The 19,096-nt window shown below is 42.2% G+C and overlaps 1 protein-coding gene across 1 annotated transcript; it reads left to right on the plus strand.

The window, feature by feature from the left end:
* The first annotated feature begins 863 nt into the window (after positions 1 to 863).
* On the plus strand, positions 864 to 1,625 carry LOC149622106 (uncharacterized). The gene has a single exon (XM_089853673.1). It carries the CDS (start codon positions 864 to 866, stop codon positions 1,623 to 1,625), a length of 762 nt encoding a protein of 253 aa, XP_089709799.1.
* The last annotated feature ends 17,471 nt before the right edge of the window (positions 1,626 to 19,096 follow it).

The raw sequence follows: 19,096 nt of genomic DNA on the forward strand, positions 1-19,096 counted from the left end.
AGCCCATCTTAATATTCGCAGCCTAAAATTTAAGGTTACTGAAATTGAGTACATCCTGAACACGAATAATATCGACATCCTGGGCCTCACTGAAACTTGGCTAATGAACGACATCCCAGACGCAATCTGTAACATTAATGGATACTCCTTTTGGAGACAGGATAGGGTGGATAAAAATGGTGGAGGCGTGGGAATATATTACAAACACATGGTTCTCGACCGAACGGGCTGGACCATCAATTCCGCTCTTGAATCTATTTGGGCAGAACTAAATTTCAAAAACTCGGCTAAACTGTTTATAGGGTTCTTATATAATCCTCCTATAACTCAATTCGATGATACCATGCAAGACCTACTACATTTCATCAACTGCTTAACAACCAACCCAAAAGCTGAATTAATTATCCTCGGGGACCTAAATTGTGATCTACTTGCCCAACCACTTAAACCTAAAACTAAACTGCTTACAAAAACGCTAGAGGAATTTAAACAACTGATTACAGTACCAACAAGGACAACCCTAACAACAAGAACACTTATAGATCACATCTATACTAACGAACCAGCCAGAATCACTGAAACCAAGGTAGTAACTTGCGGAGTTTCCGATCATGATCTGACATGGGTCGTCCTCAAAAAGACTGCTAACAAAATCCCACACGAACAAAGTTACACCAGAAACCTTTATCCAGGAATTACAAGGAAATCTTGCGCTAAAGGAACCCCTCATAACAAATCCTATCACCGGTTTGGATGTTCTCCAAACATCCCTCTCTACCTGCCTAAATAAATACGTCCCTCTTCGAAAGAAATTTGTGCCAATTAAGTCCTCCCCGTGGTTGACCCCATACGTGAAACAACAGATGCATAACCGAGATAAACTCAAAACCAAATGCCGGTCAAACCCTGAGAGCACCCACTTTACTGACCGTTACCGAACCCAACGAAATTTGGTCACTAAACTTATTCGCGAAAGAAAGTCTACCTACTTTAAAAATAAGTTGTCTGGCGACAGATCAACCACAAACTTCTGGCGAACTCTCAAACCTTATTTAAAGACTAAATCGAATAATGTAATTAGAGAGTTAGAATACAATAATGTATTATCTGAAACCCCTAGGGAAGTGGTAAATTCCCTAAATCAATACTACAATACAGTGGCGGATACACTGCTAAAGGACTTGAATCTTGATCAACTCGGTAACCTGCGAGACGAACCACCTGTAGTGGAAAGACTACCACAAACCAGTAATATTAAACTCGAAGCTTTTGTACTCGTGACAGAGAACCAAACTTTTACAATGCTTAAGAAAATCAATGCAAACAAAGCTTGTGGAATAGACGGCCTTTCCCCTGCCCTAATCAAGGCTTTAGCTGCAATCATAGCAAAAATCTTTACCAAAATTATCAATCTAAGTCTTTCCTCAGGCATCTTTCCGACCCAGTGGAAGGCAGCTAAAATAATTTCAATCCATAAGAGTGGTTATGTCCTAGACCCAAAGAACTATCGACCAATTTCAATACTACCGGCTTTATCCTTAATCTGCGAAAGAATTGTTTACGATAATCTATACAATTTCATGGATCATAATCAGTTACTCTATAAGTATCAATCGGGGTTTTGAAAATCCCATTCTACCGTTACATGCATTTTCCACTTAATGGAATCTGTCTTAAGTTATCTAAATGAAGGCAAATTCGTCTGCCTCGTATTCTTAGATCTCTCGAAAGCGTTCGATACAGTCCAGCACCCCCTCCTGCTTCGTGACTTAAAAAAGTTCGGGATTGGCGGTGCTGTCCTGGACTGGCTCCAGTCTTATCTTACAGATAGACAACAAATGGTCTATCATAACGGGCACCTCTTGGAACAACTACATGTTACGAACGGTGTCCCACGGGGTAGTGTGTTGGGCCCCCTACTGTTTAATGCGTAAACCTCTGACCTGCATAATGTCTTAAATTTCTCAAACGCCAACGAGTACGCTGACGACACGGCACTAATTTCAGCCGATGACAACCTGGAGAAACTAATTAGAGACACTGAGTATGATCTTGAGAAATTAAAGACTAAATTAGCCAAACGAGGACTTATCTTAAATACAGCAAAAACTAAGTTCATGTTACTGGCCCCAGACCGTCAAAGAACTACTCTGGCAGCTAAAATTACATCAATATGTAAAGATACGATCAAACGAGTTAAAGAATTTAAGTACTTGGGTATTTGGCTGGACGAGGCTTTAGACTGGCGCAGGCAAACAGATTATGTACTAAAAAAAGTAAATTCCGGCCTTTGGCTTTTGAGACATCTGCAGAATCATCTTGAATCAGACACTCTTAGATTAATATATAAAGCCTGCGTACAGCCACTCATCCAATACGGTAACATATTCTATTTTTACTGCCCTAAAGGCAATCAAACACGATTAGAACCTCTGCATAAGAAATGCTCAAAGCTTATCGCAAAAAGTAGCAAATATTCCTCGGCAACTACAGCATGCAAGATTGCCAAAATAGACTCCCCTAAATTTATCTATTATTTTAATTTATTAGTCTTTATGTATAAAGTTCGAAATGGTATTTTTCCAGAATATGTAACCGAATGGTTCCCACCTATTATCAACTCAGACCTAAAAACCCGTAGCCATGGGCAAAATTTTCTGATAGAAACCTGTATAACCAAATATAGAGCCAAAAGTGTAAAACACCAGGGAGTTAAAGTTTGGAATACCCTAAGTAACCAAATCAAGTCCGCTGAATCTTTAAAAAATTTTAAAAATGAAATAATTCCCCACATAAACCAACTTCTCCAGGTTCCTTAAACACCTTAAAAGAGTCATTGTAAATTGCACGATTTTAATCTGTATGATTTTTATTTTTCTTTTAAGTAATTTAAAATAGGACTCCACTGTAAACAAGATTATTCTTAATGGATGTTCCTAATAAAAAGCAATTTATTACTATTATTATTATTATTATAAAGTAAAAATGGGTTGTGGAAAAATGGTTCAATTTCAAACCCTTTATCTGCATCAGCCATGCTGGTTCCAAAGGAACCCTTGTGATTCATGGTTGCTTTAATGTTAGCAAGGTTGGTACTCGCAAACCAAGCAAGAGGTTTTAAATCCAAATGGCTTTACGACTCTTATATTTCCATTATGCAACCCATCAGAAGGTTTTGTTTAGCAGAGCTGTCTAAAAGGAAATAAGGCCCTATCAGATCAGAAGTTAGGTCCCGCCACATGAACTGCAGAACATACGAAGTTGGCCTTGGTGCCATTGAATTAGTCAAAAGATCGCTTAAGAATGGATACTCTGATTTGTCCATCGCAAAACCTTGAAGCATATGATTACTTGAATTCCATAAAACTTTCTCAATGACCTTCACTTCGTCAAAAATAAGCGCACCATCACCCTTGGGGTTCGCTTATTTTCTTTATGCGTCTTTTCATGAAAAACGTTATACCTTTCTTGCCGCTCGCTTAAATAATCTTGATCGATGCAAGGCTGGTTGTAAAGGTGCTTGGAGCGGTTTTTCAAAGAATTCGTACATAGTAGATTTAAAATCTTGAAAGATTTTAAACCCTTCAGAACTTCTATGATATATGGACAATGCTATTCTTAAGGTGATAGAATTCCATCTACTGGCCATGCTTGAATTGTCGCACTCAATTTTATTTTTGAAAAATTCAGCTTTATCGGTTCGGAATGAGTCCTTGTCCCAAACATTTCTTAGAACTTCGCTGTGTGGTCCAACATCTCTTAAAGCCTTATCAACTTCATCTCTATTGTCACTGTTTATAATTTCAGTAATTGTTCTCGATTCTTCTGATTGAGAATCCCCTAACAAAATACTTCTGTGCGCAAGCTGTGATTCTAATTTCTTAACTCGGTGGTTTAAGAAAGACCTGGCTTGAGAAATTCTTCTCAACCTGATCCTTTTGGTTTGCGGAGTAACATTTGTTAATGGACTTTTGCTGTTGATTTTCCTTCTTTTTTCTTTTTCCTTGGTGTTTCTTCCCGTTTTCTTTTTAATGTCTTTGCTATCGAATTTGTACTTCTATTGCAGTTAACACACTTAACCGTGTTTCACTGGCGTATACAGTCGTGGCATCTTTATAATAAAGTTCGTTCAAGAAGTTGAAACCCCTTCCTTTAGCATCCTCGGTGCTATGCCATTTTAAAAATATATCCAAGTTTTTCTTTGTGAAATATTGGCTTCCGTAAGCCTCGGTAGGGGGTAGAGTGTTTTCCAAAACGTAATTAGTCTCTTGCTGTCTGTTAATATCGAATTTATGGTTCACGGTATTGAATAAAAAATGGGGGAAATAACCCTTGGCTGTATTTGGTATACCTAAAGTGGCTGGAAACTTTGCTAAAGCTACAGGAATGAAATTATAGGAATCCAGAAACAATAAATTAAATAATTTCATTTCTAAAATGCGGGTACAGTCGCCGCAATTAAAAACTTTCTCTCTCGCGACGTCTTGTTTCAATCATAAGCCGCAAATTATTGATCTGATACAATGGGTATTAAAAAACGTATCTTATATTGTTGTTTCAATAAATTTTTTACTAAGCGTTTTTTTTGCACTCTCCACTTTCCATTTCCAACTGCTAATTAGGGGGTTTTGAATGATTGGGATGATTTTAAAGAGAAGGTGAACAGTTGAGCATAGCTCGTCCGAATTACCGAATGACATTCCAGTAAAGGGAGAGTGATGTTAATTGCAATTTTCTGAATACACGTCCCCCACGGAATCAATGCCTTGAGCCATATTGCACAAAGATATAATCAACAATAGTGGAATGAAACTTAAAATCTTCCTCCGGTGAAGATATGGCCACGGGTGCGACATTCTGTTCCACTATGGTTCGCAAATGCCAGGGGGTGGAGAAAGAATTCTATCTAGATTAGTGGGCGATTCTTGATGTCAGATTCAACATAAGTCTGCACGAACGTTTGGTTGAAAACGGCGCATTTCGGAGAGAACCATCTAGAAATTCAATGGGCAACCAATTCCCTCAATATGTCACCCATTGAAAACCGCTTGATGGAGGAAATAAAGGTTCACTGAAAAGGAGAATACCCACATTCAAAGTATAGCATGGGTCACAAAGTGGTGCCTACATTTGAGAAAGTGGTTGTGTTCATTGTCTTCAACTAATTGGGATTCGCCATAATCAAGATGACGAACCTTTCTCAAGAAACCCTTTATTTACAATGCGAAATTAGTATTATACTAAAGTTACACTAGTCTTAGCAGTGTATCCGATGGCAAATTATGGTCTTTTTGACAATCAATGGAATCTGCTGAGCTGCACGAAGTATTAAATCCTTGAAGGTTAAGTAAGGACGCAATTAATGCAGAGTGTGTATATATTTTATTGAGAAAAACCCAACCAACATAACAAGTTAAATAAAGAATAAAGACACTTTGCTAATTACTATCCAACATTTATTCTCAATTATGAACATGATTAGGATAAATACATTTATACGTTTTCATTTTTAATTTCATTATGCGATTAATATTTGATCATTTTCCCGTTGGCGTTTACAACCTGTTGCATTCTCTGCGGCATTGATGAAAACAGATTGCTTATGTAATCGGGCCGCTCGCCAACCTCTTCCCATGCGGCCTGGATGATGGTGAATAGTTCGTCCTTATCATTGGGAATTATATTGTTCTGGGATACAAACCTTTTCATAATCGCCCAGACGTTTTCGATTGGAGATAAGTCGGGTGAATTTCTTGGCCAGTTCATTACATCGATTTCCGGATGATTCTCATTCAAATACGCCATGGTTGCACGTGACTTGTGTATACTCGAATTATCTTGTTGAAATATAAATTTACCGTCCGGAAAATGATTGTCTACGACATGAGGAAAAAAGGTATGTTCCAATACATCAATATATTTATCGGAATTAAGGTTCCCTTCTATTCGCGCTAAGGTGCCAATTCCATGTTTTGAAATATAACCCCACACTGGCACAGAAAACCGTCCGCTCTTCTGGATTGAATGAATGTTAGCCGCATCATATCGGGTCCCTTTCTCTCTCCACACTCTTACGTGATGGTCCGTAGATGAACAAAATGTTGATTCGTCGCTGATGACAACTTCTTTCCATTCGTTCCTCCAGTGAAGGTGACCGCGCGCAAATGCTAGGCGTTCTTGTTCGTGCTCTGGTTTGAGATATGGCTTCTCCGCGGCGATACGACTGTGTAGCCCAACGTCACGTAATCGGTTTCTAATCGTTGTTTCCGACGCTTCCAATTCCATGATGGATTTTACAGATCGAACAGTGGTGGTAGGATTATTCACAACAAGAGCAGCAATAACGTCGTCTTCTTCTGCAGTGGTAACGCGTGGAGTTCCCGGTCTTGGTTTGTCTGTCAATCGCCCATTTTCACCATAAGCGGCTAGCCATGACCTCACGGTTGGCTTTGAACAGCCCAGTTGCTGCGCAATAAAAGGAACACCCCGACCAGCCTCATGTAACGCAACGAGCCTATTGCGTTCTTCCTGTGATAATCTTGGCATACTGACTGGTGAATGAGTGAGACAAACTGATAGTCTTTATATAACAATTGAAGGTAAAAAATATATTCTAACACATATTTGTTCTATTTTAAAAATGCCACGAAAAAAACCCAAATTGGGTTTTTTCGTGGCATTTTTACCTCTCCGAGTGACGTATGTCACGGAGAGGTTCTAATTTCGACGTGTGTGTGTGTGTGTGGGTGTGTCTGTGTGTGTGTCTGTGTGTGTGTGTCTGTTGTTACACCCACGTGACCGCGTTCGCAGTTTCCAAATCGGAGCAAACGTGTTCGCCATTTCCGAACTGCTTTCACAGTCACGGAAATGGCTCCTTTACTTGAGTTCTCACACCACCATCTTCTCGTCGTTGTCCATCCCACTTGGACACCAGTCTGTACTTACTGGCTTCTAATCACCACCATCTTTTGATCTTCGTCCATCCCACATGGACACCAGTCTGTATTCATTGGCTTCTAATCACCACCATCTTCTGGTCTTCGTCCATTCCACTTGGACACCAGTCTGTACATACTGGCTTCTAATCACCACCATCTTTTGGTCTTCGTTCATCCCACATGGACACCAGTCTGTACATACTGGCTTCTAATCACCACCATCTTTTGGTCTTCGTTCATCCCACATGGACACCAGTCTGTACATACTGGCTTCTAATCACCACCATCTTCTGGTCTTCGTCCATTCCACTTGGACACCAGTCTGTACACCTGGCTTCTACTCCATCGTCATCGTTGGGTTTAAGACATTCGCGGCGATCAGCTAGGGTTACGAGAAACGTCTAGCCTCCCTAGGGTGGGTTGTCCACCAAAGGTTTTCGCAATTGCGGTTGTTCTTGCTTTTAGCTGTAGTTCGACACCCTTATATACTACCTATTTGAGTAAGGTAATGCAACCGGCGTATGCTTCATTTCAAACGCCAATATTAGTCAAGTCTCTCAAGAATGTCTAATTGTTCTTTATAAACGCGATGTAACGCTTAATAAGGCGAACAACTAACGAAGAAAATATTTAATATTAATTATATTTATTTTAATATTTAAGATAATCTAGTTTCTCAACTCAAAATTAAAACGTAAAGAGTTAAAAAGCAGCCTATGTTTTAGTCTGTGTGTGTCCGTCCGTTAGTGCACCGCGTTAGCAGTTCGCTTTGTTTTGTGGAAATAAATCCTACAAAACCTTAAAATTTGGTTTTCTCATAATGTGTAATTAATATTTGGAAATATTTTTCGTAATTTCGATGCCTTTAGTGATTTTGTAGCTATAAAGCTCTGTTTCATTTTGATATCCCAAGAATATTTTTAATTATTATTATTTGAAATCGATGTTTATATATTACTTAAGCTATACTACATCTGTTTATAGCATAATTCTTTCTAAAGTGATTTCAAGAAGAACGCAACTATATTGGTCAAATGAATTTTTGTTTGTCAATAGGCAGCGCTGTTAGCAGTGACCTACAGAACGGGATTTTGTTACTGAATTTTGACGTCACGGTGCTCAGCGCTGAGCCAGCGCGTACTTCAAGGAAAATAGTCGGGTTTTTGGATAACGTGACGTAAAACGCGTAGTTCTCAGCTTGGCGAAAAAAGCATGGAGGAATTAATACAAATAGCTCTTGCTGATTCTGATGGGACTATAGCTATTTAATTGGCTTGAAACAAGTTGATCACGCGAGAAGTTTAAGAGACATGTTAGTTTCTAATTTTAATTATAAAAGTTGTTGTTATCTATCTCTTAAAATATGTTATCATACAATTTTGGTTAAGCCTTGGTACCTTGCACGCTTTATTGCGCTAGCGTCATTTTTAAAACACCGATGACCGGAGAAAAGCTATGACGACAGAGCTCACAGGTAAACGTTTTCCAAAATCCGCTGTCTTTTTTGGTGAGCTCTGCTGAACGCAGCCCAGATCAGAGAAAGGTCTGATCGTAATCGGATTATAGCTTCGTGTTTTTATGCTTTTTATGGTGCGCATTTACCTTCAGTGTGTGTAGCCACAAATTAGCTTTGGTGTTATGTAACGTTAAAAGTCATGATGACAAAGTAAGAAAATCGTTGAGGTGAAACGAGAGGATAGTGTTTACATGGCAACCCTGTTGTGAATATGGCTTTGAACATAGAGGGTATACAGTTGAGGAGTAGAAAATTTGGCCTTTACAAACACGTAAAAGTAATATCCCTCCAAAGTTTTATCTTTTCATTTCCCGTTTTTCCCCCATCGGATGATTTTAATGTGTACAAGTATATCCTTATTCGATGTAAAATGTCGTCTGATTTACAGTATATTTGCTATGCTTTGTATACTGCTTTAATATTTCATAAATTTTAACTTCAGTATTTGTTCATAAAAAAAAGAAACATTTCCATATCTGGGAAAATAAGTTTGTAAGTAGTCCTCCTCTAGACTCGGAGAGGTAATATTTTGGTTTTCCCAACTTGTTAAAATATGTGTTGCCTGAATAAAATAGAACAAATATGTGTTAGAATATATTTTTTACCTTCAATTGTTATATAAAGACTATCAGTTTGTCTCACTCATTCACCAGTCAGTATGCCAAGATTATCACAGGATGAACGCAATAGGCTCGTTGCGTTACATGAGGCTGGTCGGGGTGTTCCTTTTATTGCGCAGCAACTGGGCTGTTCAAAGCCAACCGTGAGGTCATGGCTAGCCGCTTATGGTGAAAATGGGCGATTGACAGACAAACCAAGACCGGGAACTCCACGCGTTACCACTGCAGAAGAAGACGACGTTATTGCTGCTCTTGTTGTGAATAATCCTACCACGACTGTTCGATCTGTAAAATCCATCATGGAATTGGAAGCGTCGGAAACAACGATTAGAAACCGATTACGTGACGTTGGGCTACACAGTCGTATCGCCGCGGAGAAGCCATATCTCAAACCAGAGCACGAACAAGAACGCCTAGCATTTGCGCGCGCTCACCTTCACTGGAGGAACGAATGGAAAGAAGTTGTCATCAGCGACGAATCAACATTTTGTTCATCTACGGACCATCACGTAAGAGTGTGGAGAGAGAAAGGGACCCGATATGATGCGGCTAACATTCATTCAATCCAGAAGAGCGGACGGTTTTCTGTGCCAGTGTGGGGTTATATTTCAAAACATGGAATTGGCACCTTAGCGCGAATAGAAGGGAACCGTAATTCCGATAAATATATTGATGTATTGGAACATACCTTTTTTCCTCATGTCGTAGACAATCATTTTCCGGACGGTAAATTTATATTTCAACAAGATAATTCGAGTATACACAAGTCACGTGCAACCATGGCGTATTTGAATGAGAATCATCTGGAAATAGATGTAATGAACTGGCCAAGAAATTCACCCGACTTATCTCCAATCGAAAACGTCTGGGCGATTATGAAAAGGATTGTATCCCAGAACAATATAATTCCCAATGATAAGGACGAACTATTCACCATCATCCAGGCCGCATGGGAAGAGGTTGGCGAGCGGCCCGATTACATAAGCAATCTGTTTTCATAAATGCCGCAGAGAATGCAACAGGTTGTAAACGCCAACGGGAAAATGATCAAATATTAATCGCATAATGAAATTAAAAATGAAAACGTATAAATGTATTTATCCTAACCATGTTCATAATTAAGAATAAATGTTGGATAGTAATTAGCAAAGTGTCTTTATTCTTTATTTAACTTGTTATGTTGGTTGGGTTTTTCTCAATAAAATATATACACACTCTGCATTAATTGCGTCCTTACTTAACCTTCAAGGATTTAATACTTCGTGCAGCTCAGCAGATTCCATTGATTTTCAAAAAGAACATAATTTGCCATGGGATACACTGCTAAGACTAGTGTAACTTTAGTATAATACTAATTTCGCATTGTAAATAAAGGGTTTCTTGAGAAAGGTTCGTCATCTTGATTATGGCGAATCCCAATTAGTTGAAGACAATGAACACAACCACTTTCTCAAATGTAGGCACCACTTTGTGACCCATGCTATACTTTGAATGTGGGTATTCTCCTTTTCAGTGAACCTTTATTTCCTCCATCAAGCGGTTTTCAATGGGTGACATATTGAGGGAATTGGTTGGCCATTGAATTTCTAGATGGTTCTCTCCGAAATGCGCCGTTTTCAACCAAACGTTCGTGCAGACTTATGTTGAATCTGACATCAAGAATCGCCCACTAATCTAGATAGAATTCTTTCTCCACCCCCTGGCATTTGCGAACCATAGTGGAACAGAATGTCGCACCCGTGGCCATATCTTCACCGGAGGAAGATTTTAAGTTTCATTCCACAATTGTTGATTATATCTTTGTGCAATATGGCTCAAGGCATTGATTCCGTGGGGGACGTGATTCAGAAAATTGCAATTAACATCACTCTCCCTTTACTGGAATGTCATTCGGTAATTCGGACGAGCTATGCTCAACTGTTCACCTTCTCTTTAAAATCATCCCAATCATTCAAATCCCCCTATTTAGCAGTTGGAAATGGAAAGTGGAGAGTGCAAAAAAAAAACGCTTAGTAAAAAATTTATTGAAACAACAATATAAGATACGTTTTTTATACCCATTGTATCAGATCAATAATTTGCGGCTTACGATTGAAACAAGACGTCGCGAGAGAGAAAGTTTTTAATTGCGGCGACTGTACCATGGCCCACTCGATCACGCGGGTAACGACGCAAGTTGCTCGTCTTCACAGGGGTTCAAAATGGAGCCGTCTAAATGCGAGGGTCCGGTAATTATTCGGAAATTGTTTTTAATAGCAATTAAGAAGGTAGTTAGTGAATTTGGTGCCGGTGTTTTGGATTTTTAGTGCATCTGTAAGGGTGAAAAGTGTTCGCTAATTCTCTCTTAAGCCAATCATGTCTACTATCCTCATGATTTTGTAAACGAATTTGATGAAGTTAACCAAGGCTTAGTGAATGGTCAGGAGTTTGTGAGCTTAGTGTTTGCTTAAAACCTGTTCGTGCTGTAATATCTATGAAGACTTTTACTTAATTCTAACTCTTTTTTAATTTTCTTGGGTGTTCCCCGTTTTTTTTTTCAGTTGCAAGCCCTATGTCTTGTGTAACTTCCATTTTTAAACAATGTTAATTCAAAAATTACAATCCGAGCCCATTCCAACTTGGCAGACGAAGGGGCAGACGACGTTTATTTGACCCGGATATACATACAACGCCATAACAAAAATAAGACCCGCCTCTTCTTTCATACCCCTCCGTCACGGGTAAGGGGGTCGTGGACTTGGACGCGCACCCGAAAAACCCTGTTACCCATTCCGTCTTAAAAAAGTCTATCTATCCCTGCGCCGCGAAATTAGGCCCCTTTCCTAGTGTTAAATTTTACGGTTACATAAAAAGGCGAGCTTGCCAGGACTCGTTAAGACTACCATTACCATTTATACATAACGCGTACTTGTAACAATTACTTGTGCCATTGCTTGACTAATTAACTGTCGCGTCATGAATCCTGCCGATCCGCATGCTTTGATCGCCGCGATTAACGCGCAGTTACCGGGGTCCCATACTCCCCCGAGGGGGATCACTCCCCCTCCAAGCCTCGGTACTAGTCCTTCGCAAGGACGAGCGGCTGGAGGACTCCAACCTCCTCCGCCGCCACCGCAAGGTGCAGCGTCAAATATTTGGCTACAAACTATTCAAACTCTAGCAACTACGTTAGCAAATGTAGGCACTAGACCAGCCGCCAAAAGTAGGCCAAAACCGCCCCCTCACTTAATATTTAGTGGTGTCGAAGGTGAAAGCGCGCCGGAATTCCTTCGGACTTTGACGGAATTCGCTGACTATCACAGCATGACAGGAGGTGACATTATCGCGCTTCTACCCCAAATATTAAGGGGTCGTGCATTAATTTGGTTTAGAGACTTGAATAGGCCTAATCAAGCACTAACGTGGCGTACCGTGAAAGGCGCGTTTAGAGACTATTTCTTTTCGGTACGAGCGGAGGAATCCCTCCGCCTAGAAATAGCGCAATTTAAACAATCCGACAGTGTGTCTTTTGACGCGTACATCGCGAGTATCACCGCGATGAATCAGAACCTACGCGTTCCGTATACTGACTCTGAACTGGTCGGTATTTGCAAGCGAAATATCCTCCCCGAAATACGCATCCATGTCTTTCACGACAACATAAGGACAATGCGCAGCTTCATAGAAAAGGGCCGCGTAACAGAAGAAATTTTACGGGCGACCCCTTCTAGCACATTGTATCCTAGAGACAGTGCAAAGTCTACCCCGCGTAAATCCAGTGGGAGAAGAAATTCTCCCACCGCCGCGGTTTTAACAAAACCGCTGGGGGGAGGTGCGACATCAAAGGTTGCGATACCAAACGCAAGAATTTCCAATAGACCTACACCGGCTCAGACAGAGCAAAACGATTTAAGTCGCGTAGAATGCTATAAGTGCGGATTCTTAGGGCACTATGCTACCGCCTGTCCGAGCAAACAAGAAGTCGCGCCGCAGCACGCTTCGGGAAACGCGAAAGAAGCCCCCTATGGAAGTCGGCTCTATGGATGTGCGTCGCTGTGAGGTTGATCCTCCCGTGGCCATAGATGCCGTGTATTCGCATGGGACTTTCGCGACTAGACTAGATTCAGGCGCTGATGCTTGTTTTATCAGCTTATATCAGTGGCGTAATTTAGTCAGAACTTTGAAACCAGACTTAGTACTTCCGGAAGAAGAAGAGACTCAGTGTATAGTGTTAGGCGATGGACGTTATACCTTCACGAAGGGACGCGCGCGAATAGACTTCCGCTTAGGACAGTTGAAAGTAACGCAAGAGTTTCACGTAGTTCCCTCATTGCCAAACGATTTTATTTTGGGAAAAAATTTCCTCTATAAACATCGGGCTATTCTGGACTTTGGTACAAAAACGTGTCAGTGTCAGATTGACGGAACGTTTCCATTTGTGTTAAATCTCCCGGGGTTAAAAATTCCTACACCTCAGATTATCGAGGATATTGAACAAGCTGTCGCGTCGCCAACACTGAGTTCTAAACAGAAGGAAGACTTAAAAACTTTACTATTACGCTTTCCAAAACTATTTTCGGGAAAAGCGGGACGTACGAACTTAGTTTATCACGAGATACCTACTACCACCGATGTTCCCGTTAGTCAACGCGCGTATCGTGTTAGCGACAAGAAAAAACGGATAATTGAAGATCATCTTCACGAAATGATCCGAGACGGAATCGTGAAGCCATCCGTTAGTCCTTACGCGTCGCCTGTGGTACTTGTCCACCAGAAATGCGGAAAGATACGTTTCTGCGTCGACTATCGCGCGTTAAATAAAGTGACCGTGAAAGATCCGTATCCGCTTCCGCGAATAGAAGAACTATTAGGAAAAATAGGTGCCCCAAAGTTCATAAAAGCACTGGACCTTAAGAGCGGCTATTGGCAGATAGATCTCCATCCGCAAGCAAAAGCGAAGACTGCTTTTATCACGCATGCGGGAAAGTACGAGTTTGAAGTACTTCCGTTCGGTCTATGCAATGCGCCGTCGTCGTTTCAACGACTCATCGACGAAGTCTTCAGGGATGGACATCACTTTTCCATCTGTGTCTATCTGGATGACATCGTCATTCCATCCAGTACTTGGGCAGACCATTTGCACGCCTTGGAATATGTCTTTCACCGACTGTCTGAAGCGGGACTTACGCTTCAGACTAAGAAATGTCGCTTTGCGCAAAGCGAAGCGACCGTGTTAGGGCATATAGTAAATGAACGAGGGATACACATTGATCCCTCCAAGACTAGGGCTATAGTAGACTTTCCAATCCCGAAAAACGTAAAAGGAATCCAAAGATTTCTGGGCATGGCGGGATGGCACTCACGATTCATCCCGCATTATTTCAAGATCGTTGCCCCCTTAAACCATCTCAAGAAGAAAGACGTTGCGTTCCAGTGGGAAGAAGAACATCAGAAAGCGTTCCAGGCCATCAAGGATGCGATCTGCATGGCGCCTCCTTTAGCGGCTTACAACCTTAAGTTGCCGTGTATCCTAACAACGGATGCTAGCGACGCCGGAATTGGAGCTTTCCTGTCGCAAATCCAAGATGACGTCGAGGTACCTATAGCCTATGCCAGTAAACAGCTGACCGTCGTCCAGAGAAGATATACCAGGACGGAAAAGGAATGTCTTGCAATCTATTGGGGAGTTGGAAAGTTCCGGCCATACTTGGAGAACATACCGTTCACTGTGATCACCGATCACAAAGCACTCCATTGGTTGTTCACTTTAAAAGAACCAAATTCTCGACTTGTTCGTTGGGCAATGTACCTACAGACGTATGACTTCAAGATCATACACAAGAAGGGAGTTGAGAACAAGGTTGCGGACGCATTATCAAGAGCGCCTGTCTCTCTATTAGCCATGTCCGTGGAAGACATGACTTCACCGTCCTCGTCAGAAGATTCCAGTCCAGCGGAGTCCTCTTCAATGACGTCGACTTCGTCCTCAACCAGTAGCGGATTAGCTCCTCCCGCCAATCACGCATTGTACCACTCTTTCACGCTGGAAGAAGTGCGGAATGCCCAACAAGATGAACAAGCCACCAAGGACATCATAGTCCAGTTATCAGGAGATAATCCTCAACGACATCGGTACTACGAACTAAAGAACGATGTCTTGTATCGAAAGGCCTATTGTAGACAGCCAGCGAAAATCTATTTGCCACAGCGGTTCCGGCGGGACGCCATCCGCTTATTCCATGACCACCCTCTATCTGGACATCGAGGTCGGGATCGTACCTTCGAGAAAGAACGGACCAGATACCGGTGGCCATCGTTCCGGCAGGACGTTACCCAGTACGTCCGCGGATGTCCTCTGTGTCAAATGCACAAGGCCCGCAATAGAAAACGTCCAGGTCTCATGCAGCCTACGGCCATTACTGAGCCATTTGATTTGCTGGGAGTGGACATAATGGGACCTCTACCAAGAAGCCGTCACCATCATAAATACCTCCTAGTTTTCACGGACTATGCCACCAAATTTGTCGAACTATACCCGATGAAGAACATCACCACCAGAACGTGTGCGAAGAAACTCGTCTCCATGATAGTTCGCTACGGATGTCCGAAAGCCATCGTAAGCGACAATGGAACTCAGTTCGTTTCTCAACTTTGGAAGGACATTCTTAAGATGTTCAAAGTCAAGGCACGATACATCACTCCGTATCATCCACAGAGTAACATCGTGGAGCGCACAAACAGAGTTCTGGGCGAAATCATTTCGATGTTCGTTGGTCGAGATCACCGAAGATGGGACGCGAACTTGCCGTTCATTCAGTTCGCCATCAACTCGACTACACACACCACAACAGGAAGAACTCCTTTCTACCTGAACATGGGTAGGGAACCGAGATTTCCCTGGGACTTAGACGTGGGTATGCCAGTAGCGGACTTTGTTGAAAGGTCCGCCTCGCTCTCATCTTTAGCGAAGCAACTTGCTTTGTCCAAGGAGCTTGCCAAGAAAGCGCAAGCGCACCAGAAACGCTATTACGATCAAAGGCGGGAAGGAATTGAATTTCCCGTTGGTGCGCTTGTCTGGAAAGAGACGCATCCTTTGTCTCAAGCGGCACGTGATGTCGCCGCTAAGTTATGTCCCAAATGGGTTGGTCCCTACAAGATCGCGAAGAAGCTAGACCGCTTGCGATATCAATTAGAAGATCCAGAAACTGGAGAAAAGAAAGGAATCGAGAATATCGCTCATCTAAAGCTGTATTGGTCGAATAAAGATGTCTGCCAACCGGACGGAAGCCAGTCATCCTCAACTTCAAACAGTTCCTCTTCAAGTTCTACAACGTCACAATCCGTACCTATACTTCAGGACGCTGGAGTCAGTACTGGTGACGAACGTCGTGAGACTCGGCGAGAACGAAGACAACGACTGTTGAGAGATCAAGAAGCGCAGACCGAGTCGTCTGGTGAAGAAGCGAGGAGAAATCAACCCTCCTCTTCATCTTCCAATGGATCCTCTTCATCTTCCAATGGATCCTCTTCTTCCCCGTCGGAAGAAGTTCCGGAGTCCTTCCCAGAAGTCTCTGATCTACCTGAGGAATCTGAGCCAGACGCATTCGCCCTATTCTCCGATCCTCCCGCGGTCTTCCGAGTGAATCGGATGCCGCCAGACCTTTCTCCACTTTCCTCTCCTGATAGGAGCACGAGGGAGAAGTCTCTCCCTCCACCCTATCCATCTTCCTCTCCTGATAGGAGCTCGAGGGAGAAGTCTCTCCCTCCACCCTCTCCTCTATCTCACCCTGACGATTCCAGTTCTTCCTCCGAATCTGAGGAAGACGAAATGGAATTGTCCAACCCTGTTCCCATCAATCCCATGAGATTCGTAAACCCTTTTTGGAAAGGATGGAGACGTGAGATAGTGCTGAGGAAGAATCCCAAGCCTGGAGGTCCGGAAATGGACATTTACTATCACCCTCCAGAACAATATCCGCATAAGACTCTTAGGTCTCGCCCGGACGTTGCGAACTATTTACGCGTGCAAGACATCACCGATGTGACTTCGTGTGATTTTACCTTTGCGCGGCAAGCAATATCGCGAGAACCGTGGGAAACGGTACGAGACGCCCATTGACTTTCTTCTCTCTCACACAGGGTCCTATGGGACTTTCGTCGTCGTTCTGGAGACGAACGACGCCCCGTATCGTTCAGCGCAAGTTCCGGCCACCATCATGATGTCCGCCCCTTTCCCGCTAATTTCGTTTGGGGCATTGCGGCTACTTCAGCGCCGCCAGGGATATCGTTTAGCGGATTGGCAAGTCTTCGCCTTCCACCAAAGATGGCCTAATAGTCCCCCGGACCTGCTCCTAGCCCAAGGGCCAACCTTGCGGATCTCGAGGGTGGGGGCTGATACGTCCGCTGCCATATCCCCATTAATCTTCCAAGAAGAGCGGTCAATTCTCGTGTTGGACCTCTTCGGATTAAGGCAGCTAAGGGCAATGATCTGCCCTTGTCTACGTTGTGAGGGACTACTCTTCGCGCCGTGCGTGACGCGCGCCTTGGACGCCCCTTGTCGGGGTTTTATCGTCGCGGCGGCAGATACTGCCGTCGCAGAGGTCCAGACCGACCCCGTCCCACACAACAACCAAAAAGCCCAAGCCGATATAATCCATCCGAGAGAAGCCATGGAGCAATATTAGGCGGCTCTAAACTGGACCCCTCCGGAACCTCTTGCGGCGGCCTTCGTATACGCTGGCGAAATATGGAGCGCTGTAAACATAAACGCATCAACTTTAAAAGGAGAAATAATGAACGAAGTAAAAAAACTGAAGGAAACTGAATAAATGCGACGTAAGTGGTAGAAAAGATTGAATCCATCAATACGCAAAGTTTTTTTATATCCAGAACTAATCTATATAACTTAAATTTAGGCTTTAAGGATAGCATGGCGATTTTGTTTATTCCTAGTATTTTCAAGGAAAACCATAACGAGTTTTTTTGTCAAAAGGATACGTTAGATAAGATTCAAAGGGTCCTGCTATTGTTTATTCAGGGCCAAAAATCCTAACAAGTAACGAATATGAAATTTATGTGGATGGAATGAAAATCACTGAAGCGTCTGATATATTCAACGTCATTATGTGCTTATTCTCATCATTTTGGATATTTAATATTCAATTTAATCCTCTACTATTCAAGTCATCATCATTCATTGAATCGTGTTTATTTGGATTGCTATACACATATTAGAGAGTAAGGATGACGGTATAGAACAGGTTTTACCCCCCTTCTTCCCCCCAGGGGAGGAGGTAAAACCTGTTCTACACCGTCATCCGGGGGGTTGGGGGGAATTGATGACGTCACGTGATGGTGTTGGCAGGGGGGGAATTGGGGGGGGGAATTGATGACGTCACGTGATGTTCTTAGCGGGAAATTTGAATTGTTGAGCCACCTGGTGGTGGTTTTCTTGATGACGTCACAGCTAATTTTTGATGACGTCAAGTGGCTGGTACCAGTAGGGATAGGCTTATGCTATTGTAGGCTTATGCTATTGTAGATCCTGGTAGGCTTATCCTATGGTTGATCCTGAAAGATATGCTTATGCTAGGCTTATTTTTATTACAATCGGATTTTAAATCAAAAACATTTAATTAGCGTGATAATAACATACATAATTAAGTTGCATTAATAATAAATTGGTTAAATATTTAAAAAAACCTCCTTAAACTTGATTCAAGCCATATCTGAAGATGTTTTTTCCTATACCGGACTAATAAAGCGCCGTTGGTAGGAAGTCGAACTCTGGAATGGAAACTCAAATGTTGTTGAAACAACACAGAGCTGGACGCATTACCACCAGGCAACCACACGGTTTGTTAATAAGCTCCTTTTACACTTTTTTAGTCGCCGTATATGATTTTGAAATTGTTTAGCAATTTTCATATCAATAATTTTTCGATTTGCGGTAAAAGCTTTTTGGAAGGCTTTCGTACTTTTCTTCTTACTTCTATGAAAAAGATAGAGGGCGCTATACTGCCCGCATACGCTACTTTCTAACC

This window comes from Phalangium opilio, unplaced genomic scaffold (genome assembly GCF_054372755.1).
Source record: "Phalangium opilio isolate 3A_F unplaced genomic scaffold, DU_Popi_V2 ptg000200l_1, whole genome shotgun sequence".
In the NCBI taxonomy this organism is placed as follows: domain Eukaryota; kingdom Metazoa; phylum Arthropoda; class Arachnida; order Opiliones; family Phalangiidae; genus Phalangium; species Phalangium opilio.